Raw genomic sequence first — 23,238 nt, 5'->3', positions numbered from 1 at the left:
TTTGAGTAGCACAAACCATATCTTGAATATAAATGTAAAGCCTAAACGCAGCCAACCCTTTTACACACTTCCCCAGTGACCATATCATGTGAATTTCAGGGGCAGTGGAGCGTTTGTTTACCCAAACCATCCACCAGTTGGGTGCGTAACCGATTACCACCTTTTCTTGAGACTTGTTAAACGCTCCCTGCCTACTGGTGACCAAGAGGTAGCTCGTCACTTCACCTTCGCTCGGGAGGTCTAGCGAGAACGTGGAGGAGTGCGAGTGTTGCCATGCGTAACCGTACCAGGCTTCACAGGGCTTCCCTTTCGCTGCTCTAAGTTTATGCCTCAGTCGGGGCTCAATGAGCTCAATAACAGTTCGTCTACCTGGTTCTCCCGACTCCGTCCGTCTTCTGCTTCGATTGGTGAGTCCTCTCAACACCTCTAAAATATAGGGAATAGTTGCTGTTGTTGTTTTTGCTTTATATTGGCTCACACCGCCTATCCTTTGCGGTTTCTAGCCATCGGTACTGAGTAGGGAATAGTGTCTAATCAGTGGTTTCCAAAGCGTGCACCACGAAATGTTACAATATTTTCACATATGACACTTACTTGTTAGTCTGCACAATGTTTTAGATATGATTGTTCTAAATATGTGCTTATTTAGTACTTTCTACACATAAAATGTTTCTGGATTTCAAATATGTTTATTTTTTAACATAAGGCAAGCAACATAACCACACTAAGCGTCACAAGTGTTACATAGGCCTATATTCTGATTTGGGTGCTGCGGAAACATCTTGAAATAATAAGGACGCCGTAAAACGAAAAAGTTTGGGAACCCCTGGTCTAGCTGTTAAATACAATTGTGTATTTTAGTATGTAATCTTAGCTTGACATCCGTCACTTGATTAAACTGTTCAGCACATTGAATTTCAAAAGATAGCTGTTTTCCAATTCTATTTTATCCTGTTGGGGATTCAAAACTAGCACACTTCAGTTTTTTTAAGTCTACTTTATGCACAGATAGGCTAATCGAGACTGGACCTACAGTTTAAAATAGGATTTGAACCATTGTATGTTTCCATCAAGTATCAAATCCGGGATCAAAGGCGACGACGTTAAGTACACTTCAGTTACTGAATCCGTGCTCTAATCATTTTTCATAGTTTACTAGGAAAGGCACTAGCAATTCAATTGGAGTAAATTGTGTAATAAAGAATTGTGGGGCACCCTGGTATAGTAATGAGAATGCGAGTTATGAATTAAATACATAAGGCTGATCCATGGCGTATCCAGCAGTGGCAAGAAGGCACTTGGTGAAAACGTTCATTTGGTTCATTCAACTTCTTATGGTGGAAGGTAAAATAAATGCTATTCTCTTTTCAAATAATTGAAAATAAACATTGTCACAATTTGGAAACATATATTTCTTGCCCTCGTCGAGGAAGTGTTGTTTGCCCTCCACTAGAATTAAAAAGTTATGTTTTGTCCCACTTGGAAAAAAGTCTGGGTACGCCCGTGTCCAGTTGCTGAATTTTTAATAGATTCTTCATCTTTTGAATAATCAAGAATACTTAGGTGGGCACAAACGGGAGAGGAAAGAAGAATTTACAGGATTCTTATTGGGAAACTTGATGGTAAGAGACCTGTAGGAAGGCCAAGACGCAGAGGGATAACGTTGAGAAGATGGAAAAGATTAGAATTGATCTTGCCCAGGATAGGGACAGATGGAAGGCTTGTATTGCTGCAATCATAAACCTTCGGGTTTAAGAAGACTAGAGAGTTAGTTAGTCATACATTGGAAAAATGACCTTGAAGAAAAACTAAGACCTATGGGGTGAAATTTCTGAGTTAATTATTATTTTAGTCGTACCATGTTACCGTGTTTCGCTTAATAGCACGCTTTCAATTTTTCGAGTTTCATTTCTTCACATGTGTTGAAATTACTCGGGCAATTATAATTGGTTGCGCAATAACAGTGCAATCAAGATCAAGGGCAGCATGCTCGAGGTCAGGAGACATTTGACTGTTACGTCTAGTCACTTCGAATTACTGCAAGGGAAACTGCACCGAAGTGTAAGTCACAAATCCAGCTTTCGCTTCAAAATCGAACACAATAAGGTTGAACTGAAGTGAACTGAAGGCTGCATATGTTCGTTGATTTTCCCTGCAAGAGACAGACACACAACCAGAGGCAGGGGCTGCTTGCGCACCCCTTAATTTTCTTCCGCACCTCCTCAGCACCCCTTTTACAATATCTATGTTCAACTGTCATATTATGTCATGTCGGCATATTGAGTGCCGAATGTTAGGTATTGAAGTGAAACCTCTGATATTGTATACAACAAGCAGGCATCGATCTATGGGAAATGGATGTTAAACTAAAATTATTTATTTCACGTACAGAAGTTCATTTCAGTTAGTTATTTTTGTTACTTCTTGTAAGAGCGTTGCCAGGAACATGAAAACTTCAAATTGAAAGATTGTTTTTCTTTAGGCAACACCATTAGGGAGAAAAATATGCCTATTTTGTTCCCTCTCGTGGAAAAGTACCTTGCTTTCCTCTCCCCTGAAATGATCCTCCGGATTCATGTATGCCAATGTCCTCCCTTGAACAAATTGTTCTTTTCAAATTTCCAAAGGAAATTGTTGTTGTGCTCAGATCAAGCAAACATTAAGCAAATCACTAGTATCCTTCAGTTTCTTTGGCATATTATCATAGATGTCTTGGCCTGCTTAACGTTGATTAGTTTTTGATGTAGTAGCTAAAACTTGCATGCATGGATGTTTTCTATATTATCAACATCGCACACCCTAAATTTTATGTTGCACCCCCTCAGCACCCCTAGATGATTAATCCTGGCGCCGCCGCTGCACACGACCGGCGAAAAAATGTACGATATTGATTACTTACTATCATAGGCGCAACTTGGCGGAGGGCAAGGGGGGCACTTGCCCCCCCCCCCAAATGTTCAGGTTTATTAAAATTTACAAGTTAGGATACCTGAGGAGCAAAGTAATAAAGAGTAATATTTGTGATTTCGCAAATGTCACAGTTATTTAGCAAATAATACTGGATGCTGTTTTTATTGGATGAAAAACTTGTCGAATCTCTTCCCCCAAACTCAAGCCGGTTTGATTCTAAGCCCTCAAAATTAGGCCCCCAAGTCTGATTCTGTCCCCTCAAAATTAGGCCCACGTTTAATTCTGTCCCCTCAAAATTAGGCCTAGTTTGATTATGCCTCCTCAAAATTAGGCCCAAGTATAATTCTGCCTCCTCAAAATTAGGCTAAAGTTTGATTCTGCACCCTCAAAATTAGGCCCAAATTTGATTCTGCACCCTCAAAATTAGGCTAAAGTTTGATTCTGCACCCTCAAAATTAAGTCCAATTTAATCCTGTGCCCTAAAATTAGGTCCAAGTTTAATACTGCACCCTCAAAATTAGGCCCAAGCTTAATTCTGCGCCCTCAAAATTAGGCTTAAGTGTGATTCTGCCTCCTCAAAATTAGGCCCAAGTTAGGCCCATGCTTACTATTGTAGTTAATGTAGTAAAGACGTCACAAACTGACTCTGGAGATTTTCAGTAGGTCAAGATAAGACTAAAGCTAGTTACTTCCAATGATCGTGTGTGAAGTACTAGCTGAACAACTACTCGTGTGGTTATTGCAATAAGGAGCCACACACACATGTTGTTGTCACCCCATTGTGATATAAATACCCACTTGCAGAATTAGCTTTTCTGGCAATCTCGTTTAGCCTGGTGGGTTGTATGATCCTATCCACAATCTGACAATCTACAAGGTTATAGACCATAACTAACTTGAGAGAGACGACTGTGTGGGTCGCACAACCAGCTTGATTAAGCAAGTGTTAGGAAAATCCCTCCACACCGCCGGGTATTGAACGTGTGGGTTTCTGTTTCGTAGTCGCTTATGGCCTACACCATCTGTGTTGCACAAGGTGGTACACATAAAAGGCAGGAATGGGTGACGTCACATGAAGATTCTTATATGAAGAATAATATAATCATACTTTAAAATTTTATGAGATTAATTTTCTACATTCAACTTAAATTGAATTACAGTAGGGAACTCTTTAATTGATAAAAATATATTCCAGAACGTTCCAGACATTAAATAAGCGAAGACAAAAAGAAAACCATGAAAGTTGAACACTTTCATTTCAGACAAATTAGCCCCGTCTAGTTCTCTGCAGTTTTTGACACCAAGTGCCGTGCAGGTGTACCGCGGTGTCAGGCTTGTGCAAGGAAACGACGTTCAACCAAGTAGACGAATAGCCGTGTTCAAGTTCAGAAGATTCAAAAAATGCCTGTCTGCTGCTTTAAACGCTCATTTGATTAGCACGCACCACGTGACCATACACCACACATTACACCGCTCCAAATACACTACTTGACACCAAATCAACGAAGTAGACGAGTCGGTGTTGCATCGTGTAACAAACTAGATCCGTGTGTGCAGAGACAGTCAAACAGTACAGCGAAATAGATGGGGGTAATGACGATGGTTTGTGTGCTCGACTCAAAACGTTACCGCCAAAGGTTCAGAGTATACAAGTCCTGACACAAACGTTGCTATTTCTTTGCTTTTGTCCCTTTATCAACTTTATCTTCTCATCATTTATTCTCATCGTCCTGATATAAAATAGGAAGAACACAAAATGAAGCAAACTGACATTTTTGCTGCAATTCTAAAGGAAATTGATGAATAGTTAATGTTAGCTTTTTGGAAATTTTCGGAACAAGAAATTTCCTGAAACCGTTCTCCATAGTAAAGCCATAAGGTAGATAAACCATAGGTAGCCTGTGTTCCCAAGTTGAAAAATGGCACTACTTCAATGCACCCAGCCCCCGTCAGGTGGATCATGCAGAAAACGAACTGTCTTGGGTTGCCAGCAGCCATTTTATGTAATTTTTTGTGTTGGAGAGCGAGCAGATGAGTCTTAAAAAAAAAAAAGTTACAAGCAATTTTACAAAATATTCACTTGGTCCTAGAAGCTTAACTATGGCCACCTTTGGTTCACCTACCTTAACCAAGTGGAATGCACCTGCAAATCCATGTCTACAAACCCGTGTATACAAAGGATTGTCCCAGTCTCTGTTTCCCACTTACCCAAGAAACAACTATTGTCTTGTGAGAAATTCAGGTCCAGCTGGGATGAAACTCTAAAGATTACGCCTCTCTCAGAAGCCAGGTGTAGGTCCGGTCCGATGACCTGGCCAAAGAGATTAAATTGTAGCAACTTAACGACCAACAATCTTTTCTCCTTCTTTAAGACAAAGAAGAAACGTCCAGGGACTAAAAAAAAGAGGATGCCATGAAAAGAAAAAGTGAAGAAACCACTACTCTACCACTCTGTTCTTTTTCCATTCATTAAGTGACATTGTTAGAGCTTCTTTAACGGAAAAACTCATTGTGCTAAACATAAGACATAAATTTGAAACCGGACTAGACGTAACAGTTAAGTACATCTTAAGCGACTTTTTGTATATATATTTGGTCCATCGGATGTGCATTTTCGGTCGTTATTGTTAGGGTACTGGGACTAGTTCGTTCCACAAGCAATCCATTGTTGTACAATCGACCTCTTGGTTCTTATACCTGGGTGCTTGTCGAAACGAGGTTAATGTAGAGACACAAATTCCTGAGATTCAAAAATATATTACATGGCTTTCTAGATTTATGTCTTAGCATTATGTTGGTTGAGTGTACGGGTTACATACCGCAGTCATCCAAGAACATAATCGTGTCTTTTCAATTTACGTATGTCAAAGATGGGTTACCGGCTCTGTGGTAAAGCGCGTTAAGTGGTCGATCTCGCTACAGAATTGCTTATAAATGTAACTTCGTCAATTCTATCTAATCATCGCTCATACTCATCGTCGTGATTACCCATAAGGGGTAGAAATGCGACGTAAAATAATAAAGACTGGTCAAACTACAACAATTTATGTTAAAGCAATGTTGGCAAGAAGAACGACTGTCAAAGAACAGTTAGTACGCTAGTTCGAAACATTATTACAATTTAGGGCACATAAAACTCCATATTTTATTCCACATGCCATTGTTCACGTGCAACGAAATGCTTTTCTGAAGTCAATATAAACAGTTTAGTTTTGGTAATTTAGCTACTGCGATTCCATCACTCATATCCCTTTTGTTGCATTTTTTACATCTCATTTCTACCTTTCCATAGTTCAGGAACCTCCCAAAGTAGTCCCCGCCCGTAGATCCGAACGGGAGACTTTTTTACCTTCGGAACATCCATGTTTCTTGACATAACTTTTTTACAGTGCAGAGTTGTCAGCTCTACGTCTAACCCCAAATATGAATGGAGGACCGCACCTGTCGTTGGTCAGAGGATCCCTCGGTTCTAGCTGGAAGGACCACATGGATTGATCTTGGCCAGAATAGGGACAAATGGAAGGCTTGTGTTGCTGCAACCATAAACCTTCTGGTTTAAGAAGGCTAGAGAGTTAGTTGGTATTTTCTAACTTTCCAGGTTAATCGCGACGACAGGAATGAATGATGAAATAGACGACAGGATACACAATCATGTCTTAGCAGGATTCCAAACTAGGACTCCTGGCTGGCTATACATATCAAGTGTGGTAAAGATGTCCACAGTGTATTGCATCGTGCCATATAGGCATGGAGAGAAAGTGGGGATATGGAGGACTCCACATATTTCTTATTTCGGACATAGTCTAGATGATGTAGTCAGCACTATGCTCCGTACATCACTAGGACCATCCCAGAGCCATTGATGTAATAAGAAGTCTTGCCGGCCTCCGTGGCGGAGTGGTTAGCACAGTGCACTACGGCGCCAGGGGTCCCGGGTTCGAACCCCGGCCTGGGCATGGATGTTCTTTGTGAGTGCCCATTCATCAATTTCATCATACCATTACTTACTTTTATCTTCGCGATTAGTCAAAAGTTGCAGAAAGCGAAGTAAAATAATCAATCAATCAATCTTCTTAACCTCGTATATAGTAGATTATCCCTAAATAGGTTTACTAAAAACAATTATTTACTTGGTTCATCATTCGGAAAACAGGCCATAAATAATTTATGTGAAGACAATCTTGACAGAAAATTCCATTTGAAATTTCAACTGTATCATGAAAACAAAAATATGCACAACTCAATTCAGATCCCCGGCTTTTACTTCGAGTTGCCTACATCCCTGTAAAGAAAAAAAATTACAGGCAAGTAACTAATTTAACGGAACATTAACCCAATTTGTAACTCTTCACGATCGCATGTTGTGGCACATGTTTCACACTATCGCGCTTGTAAATCATGGCTGAAGCTCGTGGTTGACATCTGTCATTTCCATAACACAGACGCGTAATTAGAAACATTCTCGTAAGCTTCATAATGACACAGTTTAATGCTTTCGTTGTTTCTTTTATGAAGACATATTTCATCATTTTTAACTGAACCCAGTAAGCCATATCCAAACTTTCTCCGTTCTTGTGTACATATCACGTAACGTTCATTCAAGTCGTAAATTCTTCTTCATACTATTTTTTTTTCTTATTTGTATTTTAATTATTGCAAATTCCTAACTTAGCGCTCTTATGAACAGCGGCCGGCCACTTGGGAGTTGAACCACGAATTCATTGTTCGCGCCCATTACTACAACCACACAGATCTACTACTAGACACTTACGTTTGTGATGTCAGAATACATCTCAAATATAGTTGCAATAGAGTCGGACTACTTTCGCTCGCTCAAACTCGTTCGAATCACCCACGCTCGAGCGTGCTACGCTCGAACGTACCGCACTCGTCACGAATTTCAGAGCCTAATAAGCAGCTCTGTCAACCTAAAACCTATACATGGAAAGAAACCACTCTATGCAATTACAATTCTAAATAAAAATTCCGTATATTATTATGTAAGGCTCGAATACAGCACATATAAAACTATGCATTATCTACAGACCGAAACGTAAAATGGATGCACATGCTGAGAGACCTGCCTAAGCAACTACAAATATTGTATCACAGTGCAAGAAGTACGTGTACATCATTGTTCACTTACCGAAAAGGATAATCATATTCTGCGAAATTATGAAATGCAGTTATAACATTCAATCGGACATCATTTCAATGTGAAAATAATCGTAGAAACATAAAATGTCAGTCTAGGTAGTTTCAGCCCATAATCATCTATTCCATTTTCACATATCTCGGTAAGATACACAAAATTGCATTTTAACATGGAGATGTTGATTATGTTCACTTAATTTTCAATTTCACTGCATCTTTTACTTCACGATCTATATTTGAGGGCCCACTATCATAGACAAATTACAGAAATACGTGTACTAATAGAGTTCGGCTGTATTTCGCTCGAGCTGAAGAACTATCAATTCTGTATGCCATTTAGCGTGCGAACTATTTGCCGCTCGAGCAAAAAACGCTCATTGCACTCTAAATTGCAAGCAATCTTTTGAAAGCGACTTCTAACTAACTAACTCTCTAACCTTTTTAAACCTGAAGGTTTATTGTTGCAGCAACACAAGCCTTCCATGGCAAGATCAATCCAATCTTTTCCATCCTTACCGATTTCCTTTAGGTCCATCTCAACGTTATCCCTCCATCCTCCATCTTCGTCTTGGCCTTCCTACAAGTCTTTTACCATCAGGTTTCCCAACAAGAATCCTGTAAACTCTTCTTTCCTCTCCTGTTCGTGCCACATGGCCTGCCAATTAATAGAACTTAATAATTTCATTCAATTATTATTTCAGTGTTGAGAAAGTAACATAGTTACTGTTACGGTTACTTTCAAAAGTGACGAAGTTACTTCTACAGATATAACTTGTATAACATTTATATGGACTGTTTTCTTCATTGTCACATAGGATTGTTTTCTATTAAATGATAATAAATTTCAATTTTTTTAATGTTAAAGCACAGAGATGATATAATTCCCATAAAAATCCCCTTTTCTGGAAAATTAACAGTAACATTTTATTAACTTTTAACAAGTTATAACTGTATTAGGTATGGTTTAAACAGAAAAATGATTGTCGGAAATTATTATATTCATGTGTCCTAGGTGCCTATTCTCGCCTACCCGATTATAAGAAGTATTTCTCTTATATTCTTCAAACGCCATTCTACATTATTGTATTCTCCTATCACCCATCAAGAAGTTTGTGCTTGGTTGAGCACTAGAATTACCTTAATTGGTTACTGCCACACCTGAAGAAGAAAACACGGGAAATATTCAGTGAAGATATCCAACCAAGGTCGATAGCTCCCTTGGGTATATTATCTTTCCTAAGGACCTGTAAGGATTCTCTTTCCTTATTGCAGCATGCACTTAAAGCAAAGCCAACATCAACGGAAATCAACAGTTAGGTACACTGTCCTGTTCAAATACAGATATGATGTACTTGGTGGACCCCAATTCAAATCAACAAAATATCGGTTGATACCAAGGGCGCCCGCAGGTGGAGGACCGAGATTCCTGGAAAGATTAATGTAATTCGAATTGTAGTGATTTTGTATTACAAAAAAATATTGTTTTCTGTAACAGAAAGCTTACAGGCTGTGAGTTACAGCAACTATTATTATTTTTATTTGTTATTATTTTACAATACCCTTCGGCACGTAGAAACATGGATCAGAGGTACCATGAGGACAATAGATTAAGGGGTCTCTGATTCTGATTGATATCTGTGCATTGTGAACAAGTACAAAAATACAAGGAGCTGTTCTTCAACAAGGTAATAGGCTAGATGCTTATTCAAAGGATGAAAGGCGAATCCAATTTTAATTTTATGATTTGTAAAGTAGTAGTAGTAACTAATAATAATAATAATAATTCAAGTTTATATGATTCTATCCCCCTGAGAAATCCTGCGGGTGTCCTTCGTTGATACTATTATTAAAAGTAGTAGTCAATTACCCTTGGAACTAGAGTGTAGTGGTGATAAGAAGTCAGGAGATTTGAATCCTGAATGAGGCATGTAGGTTTCATTGTACTTGTTCCATCATCTACTAAATCAATTCATTCTTTATCCCATGGGCATCCGGAAGGGGGGGGGGAAGGGGGAAAGGGGAGCCGTGGCCCCCCCCTGGAAAATGAAAGTCAACCAAAAATTATGTATTTCACACACATAATTTCATTTTAGTCACAATAATATGTGTTAATTATTGCATGAACACCATAAATTCAAATTTAAACGTTTTTTTTTAGGTAACAACACTATTTTGGGGGAAATTGTGCCTTCTTTCCCCCCCCGGAAAAAATACCTTCCTTGCCCCTCCCTGGAAAAATTCCTATGGACGTCCATGCTTCATCCTCATCCGGACAAGACACCAAGGCGACGTAATGCAACTAAAATAAAAAATGTCAAAGTAGCTATGAGTTTTTGGCAGAACCGTACTTACCTATACCATAAATTTGTAACATCATGTTGCATTATAAGAATACAATGCGCACAGGGCCTACTTTACGGCGCACTGGTAACACTGTTGACTTGTAATCAAGGACTCCCTGGTTAAACAATCGTTCGGATATCACTTTAAAATGTAGGTCCAGTCCTCATTAGCTTACATTATCCACGCACCCCTAAAAACGTTCAGGAAGTCAAAATTTATGGTAATTTTGGCTAAATTTACACTTACACTTCCCCGAATACACTTACACCCCCCTTCCTCCGTCAGATGTGAAATTCTTGATAAGCCAAACCTAAAAACAAACTTTGACCAACTTTTGACAACTCTCATGGGAGATTCTGTGATCACACCGGTGCAAGACATTCTCAGGCCCTCATTTTTCACGTTATCTGGTAGAGATGTACCACGCATACGGTTGCCACAGCAACCGTGAAATGGCTGCAAAAACACCGGAAAGGGAAAAAGTTCTTCACTTTTCACCATTTCACCTCATCTCCAACCATCCGATGCAGCTTCTATCTCCAAATGCATAACCGGTTATGCTCATCGTTAAGCTGACTCTTTTCAGCGTTTCTGGAGCGTGAACTATTATTTTCCCTCTTCTGTGTTTTGAAGCTTTCGCTTTCTGACCTCTTGTCGATGTCATTCGCTTGGATGAAATGTTTGGTGTACTACGTTACATCCAGAGTGGAACAGCTGCAAGTGTTGGGACAGAAAACATTGTGCGACTGTCCACTTCCGGGCTAACAAGTTTGTACACGACGAGGCAGACACTTCAGAAAGATTTGCTTCTCGTTCAAGAGATTAGTCGTGCAAGAGTTTTACAGAAGAATGAGCAAGAATTCTGTAAAAACTGAGTTCATCATCAATCAACATGGTTTATGAAAGCCACTTTTGAGGCTGAATACAACTAGTCGAGCAAACTGCCTTACGTTTCTTGCTCAAGTTGCCTGACTATTAGCTTTGCAGCTTATGAAGTGAGAGTCTGACTTTGTTTTTAAGTTGTTCTCTCTGGTTTTTTATTCGTATACTTTATCAGGTACAGTTAAGTCAAGAGTATACTTTCACTCCACTGTAGCACGCAGCGTTTACACCAATTACACCAAAAGTATAATTGGACCGTTATCTCTTCGTGATCTCAAAGTTTGTTGAACTGTAAAAGCCAATGGTAAACATATCCAAAGTGAAGCCTTGAGGGTATTTGATAATATGGACAGACACGATTACTGGCATACAAACTTAATCTTAATACTAGCAATGTAGATAGTAAAGGCAAGCACGTTGCAACATGCCTTGAAGGCGTATGAGTGCGAGATTCACAATCTTGTCCATTTGTATAGATGATCATCACCACGCTCCGTCTACCTTTACTCACCAGGGTTACACCCAGGTACCCATTTATTACAAACTGGGTGAAACCCACAAACAAACTTTGACAAACTTTCACAACTGGCGTGAGAGAAGATACGAATACTGTGACCATACTTCTCAATGAGCTAGACCTTTATAGATCTCATTGTTTTTTTGTTTGTAGTGGGGGCTTTCACTGGCATTGCTAGAAATATCACCACTTGAAATCACTAAGGCTGGGAATCGAACCCATGTCTCCCGCGTGGCATGCAGACTCCATAGCAACTGGATCACAGCGTCTCCGATAAAGTAGATAGTATTGTTAAGAAATGACGGTAAACATATTGCAAGTTATTCACAATTTTACATTATATTTACTCAAAGTTGTTCATTGAAATAAACTGGAGTTACGTCTGTTTGGTTTTCACAAGACCGTACCTATATTTCCAAACTCATTTCAATTTGCAGAAGAGGGGAAATAATGCATTCTTACGAATTTAAGTGACTCCTAAAAAGTAAGTAAATTGGAGATACGTGACTCCACCTTACTTAGAAGCAGGGTTGTTAAAGGTCCAGGAATTTTAAATAAGTTCAATTCCGGTCCAGGAGAGAAAATCAGCAAGCGTAAATGGATTCTGGACCGTAAAGAATCTTTTTATCTGTAAAGTATTTCAATTCGGTCCAGGAACCTTTTTACCAGATCAACTTAAATACGGTCCAGGAACTGTTTTTCAGGATGAATTTAAATACGGTCCAGGAACCTTTATTCCGGCTCAATTTAAATACGGTCCAGGAACTTTTTTTCCAGGATGAATTTAAATACGGTCCAGGAACTTTTTTTCCAGGATGAATTTAAATACGGTCCAGGAACATTTTCTCCGGCTCAATTTATGGTCCAGGGACCTTTTTTCCAGAATGAATTTAAATATGGTCCAGGAACCTTTTTTCCAGGATGAATATAAATACGGTCCAGGAACCATTTTTCTTCATCAATTTAAATTCGGTCCAGGAATCTTTTTTTTAATTAAACAATACGCAACTTGGACCGATTTAAATTGTGCGAAAAAAAGGTTCCGGTCCTGCAGCGGAACCAAATAGAACCTATTAAAATTTATGGGTTCCTGGATTTTTAAGAGACCTGCTTAGAAGTGAAGATATGTTGATCTGGCTGCAAATAAGGCTCTTCAGAGGAGTTCATTTAAACGAAACTGAAAATATAATTTTTTAAGTTACCTTCCTCTGGTTCTCATAAGAAATTTTCTTGTAAGTTCACTATATGCTGTTTGGATGTTTGGAATTAGACCTACAGTTTACGGTTGGATCTGAATCACACTACCAGTCGGGAATCGAAGCCGGGAATCTTTGACTTAATAGCATGTCGCCTTGTAATCAAGGTGTCACTGATTCGAGCTCCGGTTGAGGCATGTTGGTTCGTATCCCACTAGTCCCTATTTTCCCTTTCATAGCATAAGGTGGGCTTAAGATCAAATTTAACCAAACGTTTTCACTCTCTGAATGCAAGTTGACACCGTTAGCCACTTGATTGCGTTGGAACTTTTCTTCCTTGCAGAAATCTGCAATACCTGGTATCCTGGGTTTGAATTCTTTTCAAAGCTGGATGGTGATACGTCTTGTTCATTTGTAACACGAATATGTTTTATTTGTTTGTTAATTTCACAGAAATCTGTTTGATTTATTTGTTTGATTCAATGCTGTTGTTTGTGTCAATGTTCAATTTATAATTTTTGGCTTTGTGTTGACAACACGCATTATCGGAAACGAAGCCATTTCCGGTAGGATGAGAAAAACTAGAACTGTCTAATCCTTAGTTGAATCCGTTCCAAAGACAACAGAATGTCTGAAGATTGAACGTTGTTCGAGTCGTGAGAGGTGATGTGTAATATTTTAAAATACACTGTTATAAACGAAAAGCAGATGCTTATTCTGTTGTGATTTCATAAGTAAGTATAGTGATAATCGTTATAAAACTGTTAGAAGTTATTAATTTTGTAATCGCACGTCCTGAAAATGCTCAGTGCAGCAATTAAGTAAAGAAGAGAGTCTCATAACTCTACCACTCAAGGCGATTGGGCATTCCAGTGGCGCTCACCCAAAAGGTATGTCACAGGAAATCTGCAAAACCTGGCATCCTGGGTTTGAATTCTTTGCAAGGCTGGATGTTTCGGATCCTATATTCTAATTCATCACCATCAATTAGACTAATTACGCCGTTATGGCTACCCTTACAAGCACAAGCAAAACGTTAACAAATCAAATCAAACTGTTTGTGCTAGCTCAAGACTAGACTTCGGATTTTTAGGTTCTAAAAAGTGTGCTTTTAGGTTCCTAAAATAGGCTCTAAAATCCTAAAATAGGCTCTAAAAATCCTAAAATAGATTCGAAAAACCCTCAAATAGGTTCTAAAAATCCTAAAATAGGCTCTAAAAATCCTAAAATAGGTTCGAAAAACCCTCAAATAGGTTCTAAAAATCCTAAAATAGGCTCTAAAAATCCTAAAATAAAATAAAATAGTTCAAAATTCCTGAGAAATGCTGATTAGGTATAGTCACCGGCAATGAAAATGGGACACCTATATCCTGAAATACGCACTATCTTGCATAACGTTGTGTGTGTTGCCTAATCCTTCGGCAATGGCAGAACTTACCATTGGAAATTTGGTATTAAAATCCACTCTCCGCCATATAGTTAGGCAACAATCTGTTTTCATGTTATCCACAGTCAAACTCCACAATTTTGTCTGTGAGGATCATCTTGTATGCTGAGAATAATATTTCAACAAAAACATAGTAAGTGATGCAAACTTCAGTGCTGAAATTTTAGTTTCCAAGGTGTAAATGCCACAAAGCACCGAAGTGACCTGAAAGTGAGCAAGACCACACAGATCAGACCACTTTGGATTGTACAGGTAACAGTGGCACCAGACATTTTGCTGTGATTAGAGCTTTGAAAAATCACCATGGACTTGGAGGAAGGAAAATCGACAGAGAGTACGTTTCAAACACAGTCGTCATTGAATTTTTTCGTGACCAAACAAAGCAAATGCCTCTGTGTCACATAAAAATCCTGTAAAAACATTAAAAAATATATAAAAACCTAAAAAATGGCTGATTTAGGCGCATAAACCTAAAATAGGTTCTAACAAGCAAAATAGGTTTTTTTAGGCACTATAAAACTTCATCAGTTGTTGCATTTTTTAACGAAACGCTGACATAACATTATTTCTTACATACCTGTAAAGGAAAAAATAGGTTAAAAATCTAAAGTCCGAGGTATACTCATGAGACATGTCCCACAGTTCAGAGTTGAATAAATACTCGAAGTTCGGTTACCGCTGGAAGATTAATTAGTTAGAATTCCATGTAGAACCGAAGGCACAGTCCCAGTTTAGCTGCGAACGCTGTTAGATTTCTGACGGAACGTTTCCCTTGCTATTCTACACCATTTGCCAGAAAGCTCCATCATCTCTTCGCTGCTTGACAGGGCAACATTCAGTCACACGCGGGATGGACGGGCTGAGGAAGATGTCGACAGAAGATAACAGCGTACTTTCAACGTAATGGCTACGTCATCAGCTGCATGCTAATGCTCTATATACTAGACCTCAAGGAGCAAGTTCAGCGTTGATGTTCCTATTGCTAACAAGTGGTTCTAAACAGGCACTTGAACTATTACTCACCTTATCATCAGATTGCAAATCAACGAATTCAGTTCGTGCAATTGGTGTAGAGAAGGAATTTTGTCAAGTGTTCATCACCATAAAAGTCAAGGCAGGAATTTGTCAAGAGCACAAACAGTGTACTTTATTAATTTTTCTCTCTTTTAAATATCCAAGCACATCTTACAAGTACAGGCTTTACAACTTTAACATCCTATGTGAATAGGGGGCGCAATGGCTTAGTCGGTAGGGTGTCTAATTGCCTGAAGGAAGCTGTCATAGGGCTCACCTAGCCTCTTATCAATGGGTAGAAAAAATAAAAACAGTTAGTGATCTAAAGAAACGATCAAAATGAAGAAGCAGAAGTAGAAAAATTAAAAATAGTATTACTAGATTTAGTAGGTAGTTTAAAAAACCAAATTTCGAAGCAAAGAAAACTATTTTTACTCATTTTCAAAAGAAAAAGCGTGATGCTGATCACATCAACTCTAGTAAGGCCGAGATCGATAATATGCGGTGTTCCACCTCTACGTCCTATACCTAGGTACATGCCTTCAGAGCACGGTAAAAACACAGACAATAAATTGTTTACCTTTACTTGCATGAATCTAGTACTCACTAGTTGCAATTGTTTAAGCAAGCTCCCAAATTACATTTGGAAAGGAACCAAATGTACTCCAAAATTACAAGAGAGTTTTGGACAAGTATGAAGCAGTAACAAGATGATGTATTGAACAAAACCTACTTGATTGCATAAATAAAACTAATTGTAAGATATTTAGGATACATTATCACATCTTAAAAACGGAAGCACTGCATGTAAATCTGAGAAGGAAATAAAACATATTTTATATAATGAACATAAATCATCAATTCTTAGTGTTTTTAAGAAAAGAAATAAGTTGAAAATGATATAAAAGAAATATTGTCAGCTCTGACATCTAGCGACAGAAAATTGGTGCAAAGAAGATGTAGGAGAAATTTTGCAAAATACAATTTGAAATCACATCTGCAATTTTAATTGACATCTTTCATTTTGAAATGCAATTTAAATCGAACAAATAGAACTTAGGATCATTCCTATACTGTATTCGTGAATATAATTCCTAAAATTATTAATGGGGTATTTTAAATTCAAACGTCCTTGTGTGCGTTTCAAGGCGAAAGTTTGAAGTATAATACTACAAGAGTCAAGTAAGAATCTTAAAGTCCAATAAAAATTGTAGGGTAGACTGTACGCAGCTCAAATTTACATGAGGTATCAACTGTTATTTACAAAATGACCTCAAGGCTGCAACACTGATCTAGTGAGCTTCAAAACGCCATTTTTGTTATTTTAAAGATGGCGCCTCCTGTGCACACTTGCACCAGTGAAGCAGAGTGGTTTCTTGCCCTCTGTCAGCCTAAAACTTACAGAAATTTCTCGACAAATGAAAATTCAATATATCTGTGCATGCTCACCACACCAGCAAGTTTACTAATGGAGGAGAAAGTTCAACAATGGCCTCAGTTCGCAGGCAGATGGGTGGAAAGGCCTTCGCAGTGGCTCATAAGTGACTGCACGTAGACCCCAAAGGCTTATTCTTCTTAAGGTATACAGGCACTAAGTCAAAGTTGAAAATATATGTGGATCAGCAATAGGTCTGTGCTAAGATGCAGCAAACTTGTGCAATCCTACATACAGAAATCTAGTAGATAAGGATAAAAAAAAAATGTTTCATTTGACTTTACCTTGTACAAAATTCAAGGTTCCCAGCAGTTTTCACGTATGTACTGAACTTATTACGTCGGTTGAATGCACGAGCAACAAGGAAGCAATTTTATTTTGCCAAAAAAATGCCTCTCGAAACATGCTGGGAGTGTCCTAGCGTACTAATTACTGACGTGTCACGCTGAGCCACTGAAACCTTCGGCCAGTATTGAGGTCCGACTAACAAATGTAGTGGACACTCGAAGATTCCCCGCCCCAAGCGAAGTTCTTCGAAGATGATGAAATAAATCTATCCTAATTGGCTTTAGCGACCATTTCTAGCAACAGATGCATTGTCCATTAAATTTTCTTCTCAATAAAAGGTGACTTTAACAACCAATAAACGAGTGGGATTAACCTACTTTTCCAGTGTGCACATGTCAGGCAAACAGTTCCCAGCACGGGAGTGGATTCTCTCTTCTCAGGGTATCGAACTAGTAGTTCATCAGTTCTAGGCCAATAGAGGAGAAGGCATTGAGGCTGACGTTTTCCTGAGTTGTGATGATCTTCAGTGTGGTCACACGAATATACTGAGTTTAGTTCAGACTTATAGTCAGGGTTGTTAAAGGTCCAGGAATTTTAATTAAATTTCTATTTCGGTGCAGGAGAGAAAAATCAGCAAGCGTCAATTGGTTCTAGGCACGTATAGAACCTTTATATGTTTAAAGTATTTCAATTCGATCCAATAACCTTTTTCACGGATCAATTTAAGTACGGTCATGGACCCTTTGGTACTACTATAGTATGGGGGTGACACCTATAAATCATATATTTCGCACTTTTTTACATTGCTAACGTACTATTTTGGAATGCGGAACATTTCCTAAGGTGAAATAATGAATTTCTAACTAAGATAATGTATATTTCTCACATTTACGGGCACTTACTGTTACTTGTTAATTCGATTCTGTAACACACATTATGGCGACTGTGTACTGGTTCGTCGCGCGTTGTGCGAGTGTTTTGTCGATTTATGCAGTGTTGCAACCTCGTTCATTGGAAAATACCTACTTTCGTGCCCGGATTTGAAATTATGCTAATAGCTCGCAAACCATTGACGTTAGCCGCACAAACCATTGACGTTAGCCCCACAAACCATTTTCCGTAAGGTTAGGTTAGGTTAAGTTAGGTTAATCAAGCATAGTTAAAAAAAAATACTTGACACGTCATGTTCTAGTGAAAACACGGCGAGTTTGAAACTGACTACGGGGTTACGTCATCCAACACACGGAACATTGTGCTCTCGTGCAGAAAGCAAATGGCGGCAGCAGAAACTGCATGTCGGACAGAGATTTTCGCAGAAAACAACATGCATTCGCATTAAATTTGAAGAAATCCGTCACCCCTATACTATAGTGTTACCAATTTTTAATCAATTCAAATGTGGTCCAGGAACCCATTTCTCTGGATCAATTTAAATCCGCTCCAAGTTCCGTATTGAAATGAAAAAGTACGCAACTTGGACCGAATTTAAATTGTGCGAGAAAAATTGTCCCTGTCCTGTTGTGGAACCCAATAGAAACCATTAGAATTTATAGATTCCTGGACTTTTAACAATCCTGCTTATAGTATCCAAGTATAAGCGAGAAACTTCTTCCGACTGTCACAGAAGTAACGTGGACATGCCAATCTGGACTTTATGGTGAAACATATTCCGGTGCAGCATCGGTTACATGATTGAAGGGTGGGTTAATATCTTCAGTCTCCTCTGAGAATCCTCTTAGGCGTTTCTTCCGCTCATTTCTTCCACAATACAGTCCAATGCGCTTTTAATGAACACCTATAGATTCAGACAATTGGTTCACTACAACCTAAATGTCTTTCTTTAACCTTGCATTGAGGTTAGTAGTAGAGCGACACAGCCACAGGTTGTCTCTCGCCTCGAACGTGTTTCGTCCATCACCTCGAGTCACAACCCGCACCCTCTTCCATCCACTTGGCTTCCTTCAATGCTACCAATACAAAAAAGGCATGGAATTCGTTTCTTCAAATCTTCAGGTTCAGATAAGAAGGTATGTATAGAAGTACTGTACTAAACTTATGATCCTAAAAATGATAATTTTTCATAGACCACTACAAACGAAATTTTTAATGCCTTTAGGTCCAGACTAGTGATTTAGTTTCTTGATTTATTTGATTGAATTTATTTTATTTTACTTCGCTTTTCTGTCACTTTTGGCTAATCGCGAAGATGGAGGATGAATGGTGATATAAGATTAAATGGATGAAGGAACAATCATAAATCCACATGGATACAATCCCCCCCATATAAGTCCCACAGAAGATTATACTATTTAGCCTTGTTTCCATGTTAAAAAAAAGCACTAAATATGCTGACCAAGGCATTATTTTACAGGGTGTATCATAAGTAATAGCGCAAACTTGTAACCACACATTCGCAATTATCTCGAAAAGGGTTGGTTTGCGGACCCATGTTTACTGAGGATTTTTTGCTTCTATTATCGTGTACTTTCAACTGTGTCACTTTGCGCTATTACTTATGATACACCCTGTATAATAACACACTTTACACGTAACATTTCCACCTTCTAACTTCTCTTCTTCAGATAAAGATTCAAACTGAATAATAATAATAATAATAATAAATGTCTTGGTTAGAATTTTTAGAGGTTATTTCTCTAGATCACACTGTCTGTGAGTGAAGACGCCAGAACCTCGTTAGTCTGCAAAATGCGGTCCACAGTTACTACGCGCAAGAGAGGTTGACATTTGGGTGCTTCCCGATTATGTTCACTGTAGCCAAATGTTCACTAAAACCAAGTTCACTACATCCAGAATTGACTGTGCATCCATTTGTTAACTAAACCTCTACGGGGCAACCTAAGAAACAGGTTGGTAGAAAATGAAAACAGTAAGGTTTCATTCTAGCTGCTAAGTTTTATTGCAAACATTATGGTAACTCCTGGGAACTACTAAGTTACTTTTCATATAAAAGAAAACCAAAAACGTTCCCCGTTGCAAATGATTTTCCGCCAAACGAGAGGTCCTTGAACCGTAAAGACGTCGGTTTGAGGGAGGAATGCTACATTAGCATCTAAATTGAAGAGATGTACCGGAATGAGCGAATAATGTTTTGCAATTATCACCATTCGCAACATTGTTGAGAAATTTCAGTTATGCTGCTAGAAGGACGTCTGAAGACCAGTGTTTTTATAACACTTTTTATGTGACAAGTTGATTTCAGCTGAGACTTATGACACTATCGTTTGGAGTTACTTCTGTCAGGAACGTTCTAGTCAGGAATTTCAACCTTCAGCTGAAACCTTACGCTAAAACCTTTTTTTTCAGATCTGTGAGTCTTCATCTACATATCTCCAATTGATATGATTGATTTGGTGTTTTAAGTTCACTTTATGCACGGTAAGGCTAATCGGGAATGGACCTACAGTTTAAAGTGGGATCCGAACCACTATGTGCCTCCACCGGGTGACCCCTTGATTACAAAGCGACGACGTATCTCCAATTGATTTTGTCGCTATCAGTAGATGCTGAACTTCTGACATGTGATGCATGGGCGGAAATTATAATTTGTAAACAATGTGGTTGTATTCTATAGCACCAGGATACCACTGAGGTATGAACGTTAGGCAAGCTAAAGTTCTCCGTGCATATAGCACCATGTCGTGAAGGCATGTTTAGGGGATGTAGGCCCCACACATTCTCGATATCGGTCAATTTGGAGGTGATATTAGCGTCTCGCTTATGAGCGTTAGGCGTTATTATTCCCTTATCGGACAGGTGTCATGAGCGCCTCTGTTCCGGTAGAGAGAACGAGGTTGTCCTGCCCTTCCGGAAATCGAATACCAAAATTATAAAATGTCGACATATTCGACATTTGAATTACAGTAATTTGTATTAATTATATGTAAGGACCTGGGAGCCCTTGTCAGTTGGGAGTCTGGCTGTCACACGGGAGATCCTGGTACGATTTCCGGGATGCTTGATGTGAGGTCGGAATTTTCCAACCTTGCCCCTGCATAAAGCGGCTCTGGAGTTCATCAGGCCTCTAATGAATTGAAACCTGAGAGCAACCCGGAGGGAAGGGAGGCGGTATGTGCTAATCATATGACCTCCAACAATGGCAGAAATTGCGATGTATTTTCATGTCAAGGTGTAAAGACCGTTAGAAGGACATGATAATGTGAGGATGGTACTATATGTCCAGAAACTAAATGCTCGGTGGCTGTGGCCAAATCTGGAACTAACGATGGTATGGAAAATTATTTGCAACATGTAACAATGCCCCTTCACATTTACAATACGTGAGTTTTGTCAGTAATGTAGACGGGAAAGAATAAGTTGTGACAGAAGTCTAGTTCTGAGTTGCAGACTTTAAGTCTATTCCAGCTTGTAAAAATAAACTAGCGTATGTTAACAAAGTTTGCAAGATTGCTGACGATACTTAAGATAAAATTTCAAGTTAGTTTGTTGAAGTGGTAAAGTGGGAAAGTGGTAAAGGCCTGACCCAGTTGTCTGAAGATCGCAATTTCGAATCTCTTTTAGAGCCGATTATTTTTTTATTAAGTATAATTAGTGTATTGTCGACATTTATAAGAAGCAAAACACGATAAATCTAATTCCTCGTCGATGCCACTTAGGATGTGTTTTCCGTGTAGTTTCTCCAATACTAAATTAGTTCTTACAGGAGGCAATGGGGTGGACAGAGAGATATTGGTGAAAATCTTAACCGTTTGAGGCCCACCCTGTGAGGTAAAACATGAGTTTCTAAATAAAATAGAAGAACAATGACAACCCATATACCCAGTGGGGTAGCAACATATCGCGAAGTCTTGGGCGAGATAAGAATACGAGTCCCCAACCTGTTTTCAAATTTTAAATCTCAATGTGACTCGATAACAAAATCTTCAGAGATACGTCAGAAAATTATCGTATTTATATAATAAATTATTGAAGAAAATTATATTTAATAATTTCACTCACTCTAATAATGTATTTCTTTGTTTTCCGAGAGCTGAAATATGAAGCTGTAGGAGGGAAGTAAGTTATCCATTGCCTTCTTGAGTTGCAAACGACCCAAGCCTTTAAATGCCTCGCACTTGCTTCGTGGCAGTTGGAGGTGCTTTATTGTTAACATATTAAAATCGAATGTGCAAGGTCGAAATAAAGTCTATTGAACCGTCTGTTAAAGTCGATGAAAACTGGATGTCACGCATTTTTTTTTCCAAAATGGAGTACTCTATTTGAAAAAGATTACCTTAAAATTAACATTACAAACATATCTCGGGACAAGATCGAAAGGTTTATGTGGAATTTCAACCGCAGGTATGCATTTTTCCAGGAACTGTCTCTGGAAGTCCTTTAAGGTGTTCTCTGACTGAAGAATGTATTTTCAGTGTGAGTAGTGTTATTTCCACCGACAAGTACAAGTGCAAGTCGCAGTAGTTAACAGAATACTGTTTCACGCAAACAGATGCTGACACCTATAAGTCTTTCAGTACACTTTAAGGGTAGGGTCCGATGTTGAAACTAGTACCAAATATAATTCACTATCGTCGCGGTCAACTTAACCCTACTTATCCGTGCTGTACAAGAAACTTAGCTATCAGTTCGTTATATCGGAGACAATTTAAAATCGGATATTTTGTGTTTCGTATGGTTAGTACATTTAAATTGTATATTGCGGAACATATTTGAAGGTGCCATTAAGGTTTTCACACGATTTGAAACATTTTTTACATTAAAATAAGCCATTTCCCGAAGTGTTACGGAACGCACGTCATGGTGCGAGCCCCACAAACCATTCACGGATAGCCCCACAAACCATTCACAGATAGCCCCAAAAACCATTCCCGGATAGCCCCACGGACCATTCACAGAAGGTTAGGTTAGGTTCAGTTAGATTAGGCAAACATAGTTAATAGAACGGCATGGTTAAGTTTTCGCTTAAATTGAAGCAACGGGAATTAATTTCCTGCAGAAATAGATTGAAAGATGAAAGAAAATACCTCGAAGAACTTCGACAATGCTACAGAAACTGCTTTCCGTAAGTAGTTTC

General features: G+C 38.7%; 1 protein-coding gene across 2 annotated transcripts in view; it reads left to right on the top strand.

Annotated features, from left to right (window-relative positions):
* Window positions 1–23,238, top strand: part of LOC146002553 (uncharacterized) — a 107,862-nt gene that overhangs the window by 17,896 nt on the left and 66,728 nt on the right. Inside the window, exon 1 of one of the 2 annotated variants that reach the window (XM_083140480.1) lies at window positions 339–407. The exons of the other annotated variant lie outside the window; for it this stretch is intronic. Within the exon in view, the coding sequence (XP_082996606.1) occupies window positions 345–407 (63 nt within the window). The 5' untranslated portion in view covers window positions 339–344. Of the gene's footprint in view, window positions 1–338; window positions 408–23,238 lie in introns of those variants that run through there. 2 annotated transcript variants of the gene reach the window in all.

Source organism: Lepisma saccharinum, chromosome 18, assembly GCF_977018435.1.
Source record: "Lepisma saccharinum chromosome 18, izLepSacc3.1, whole genome shotgun sequence".
Classification (NCBI taxonomy): domain Eukaryota; kingdom Metazoa; phylum Arthropoda; class Insecta; order Zygentoma; family Lepismatidae; genus Lepisma; species Lepisma saccharinum.
The sequence above is the reverse complement of the archived record's forward strand: the minus strand, read 5'-3'. Positions and strand labels throughout refer to the sequence as shown.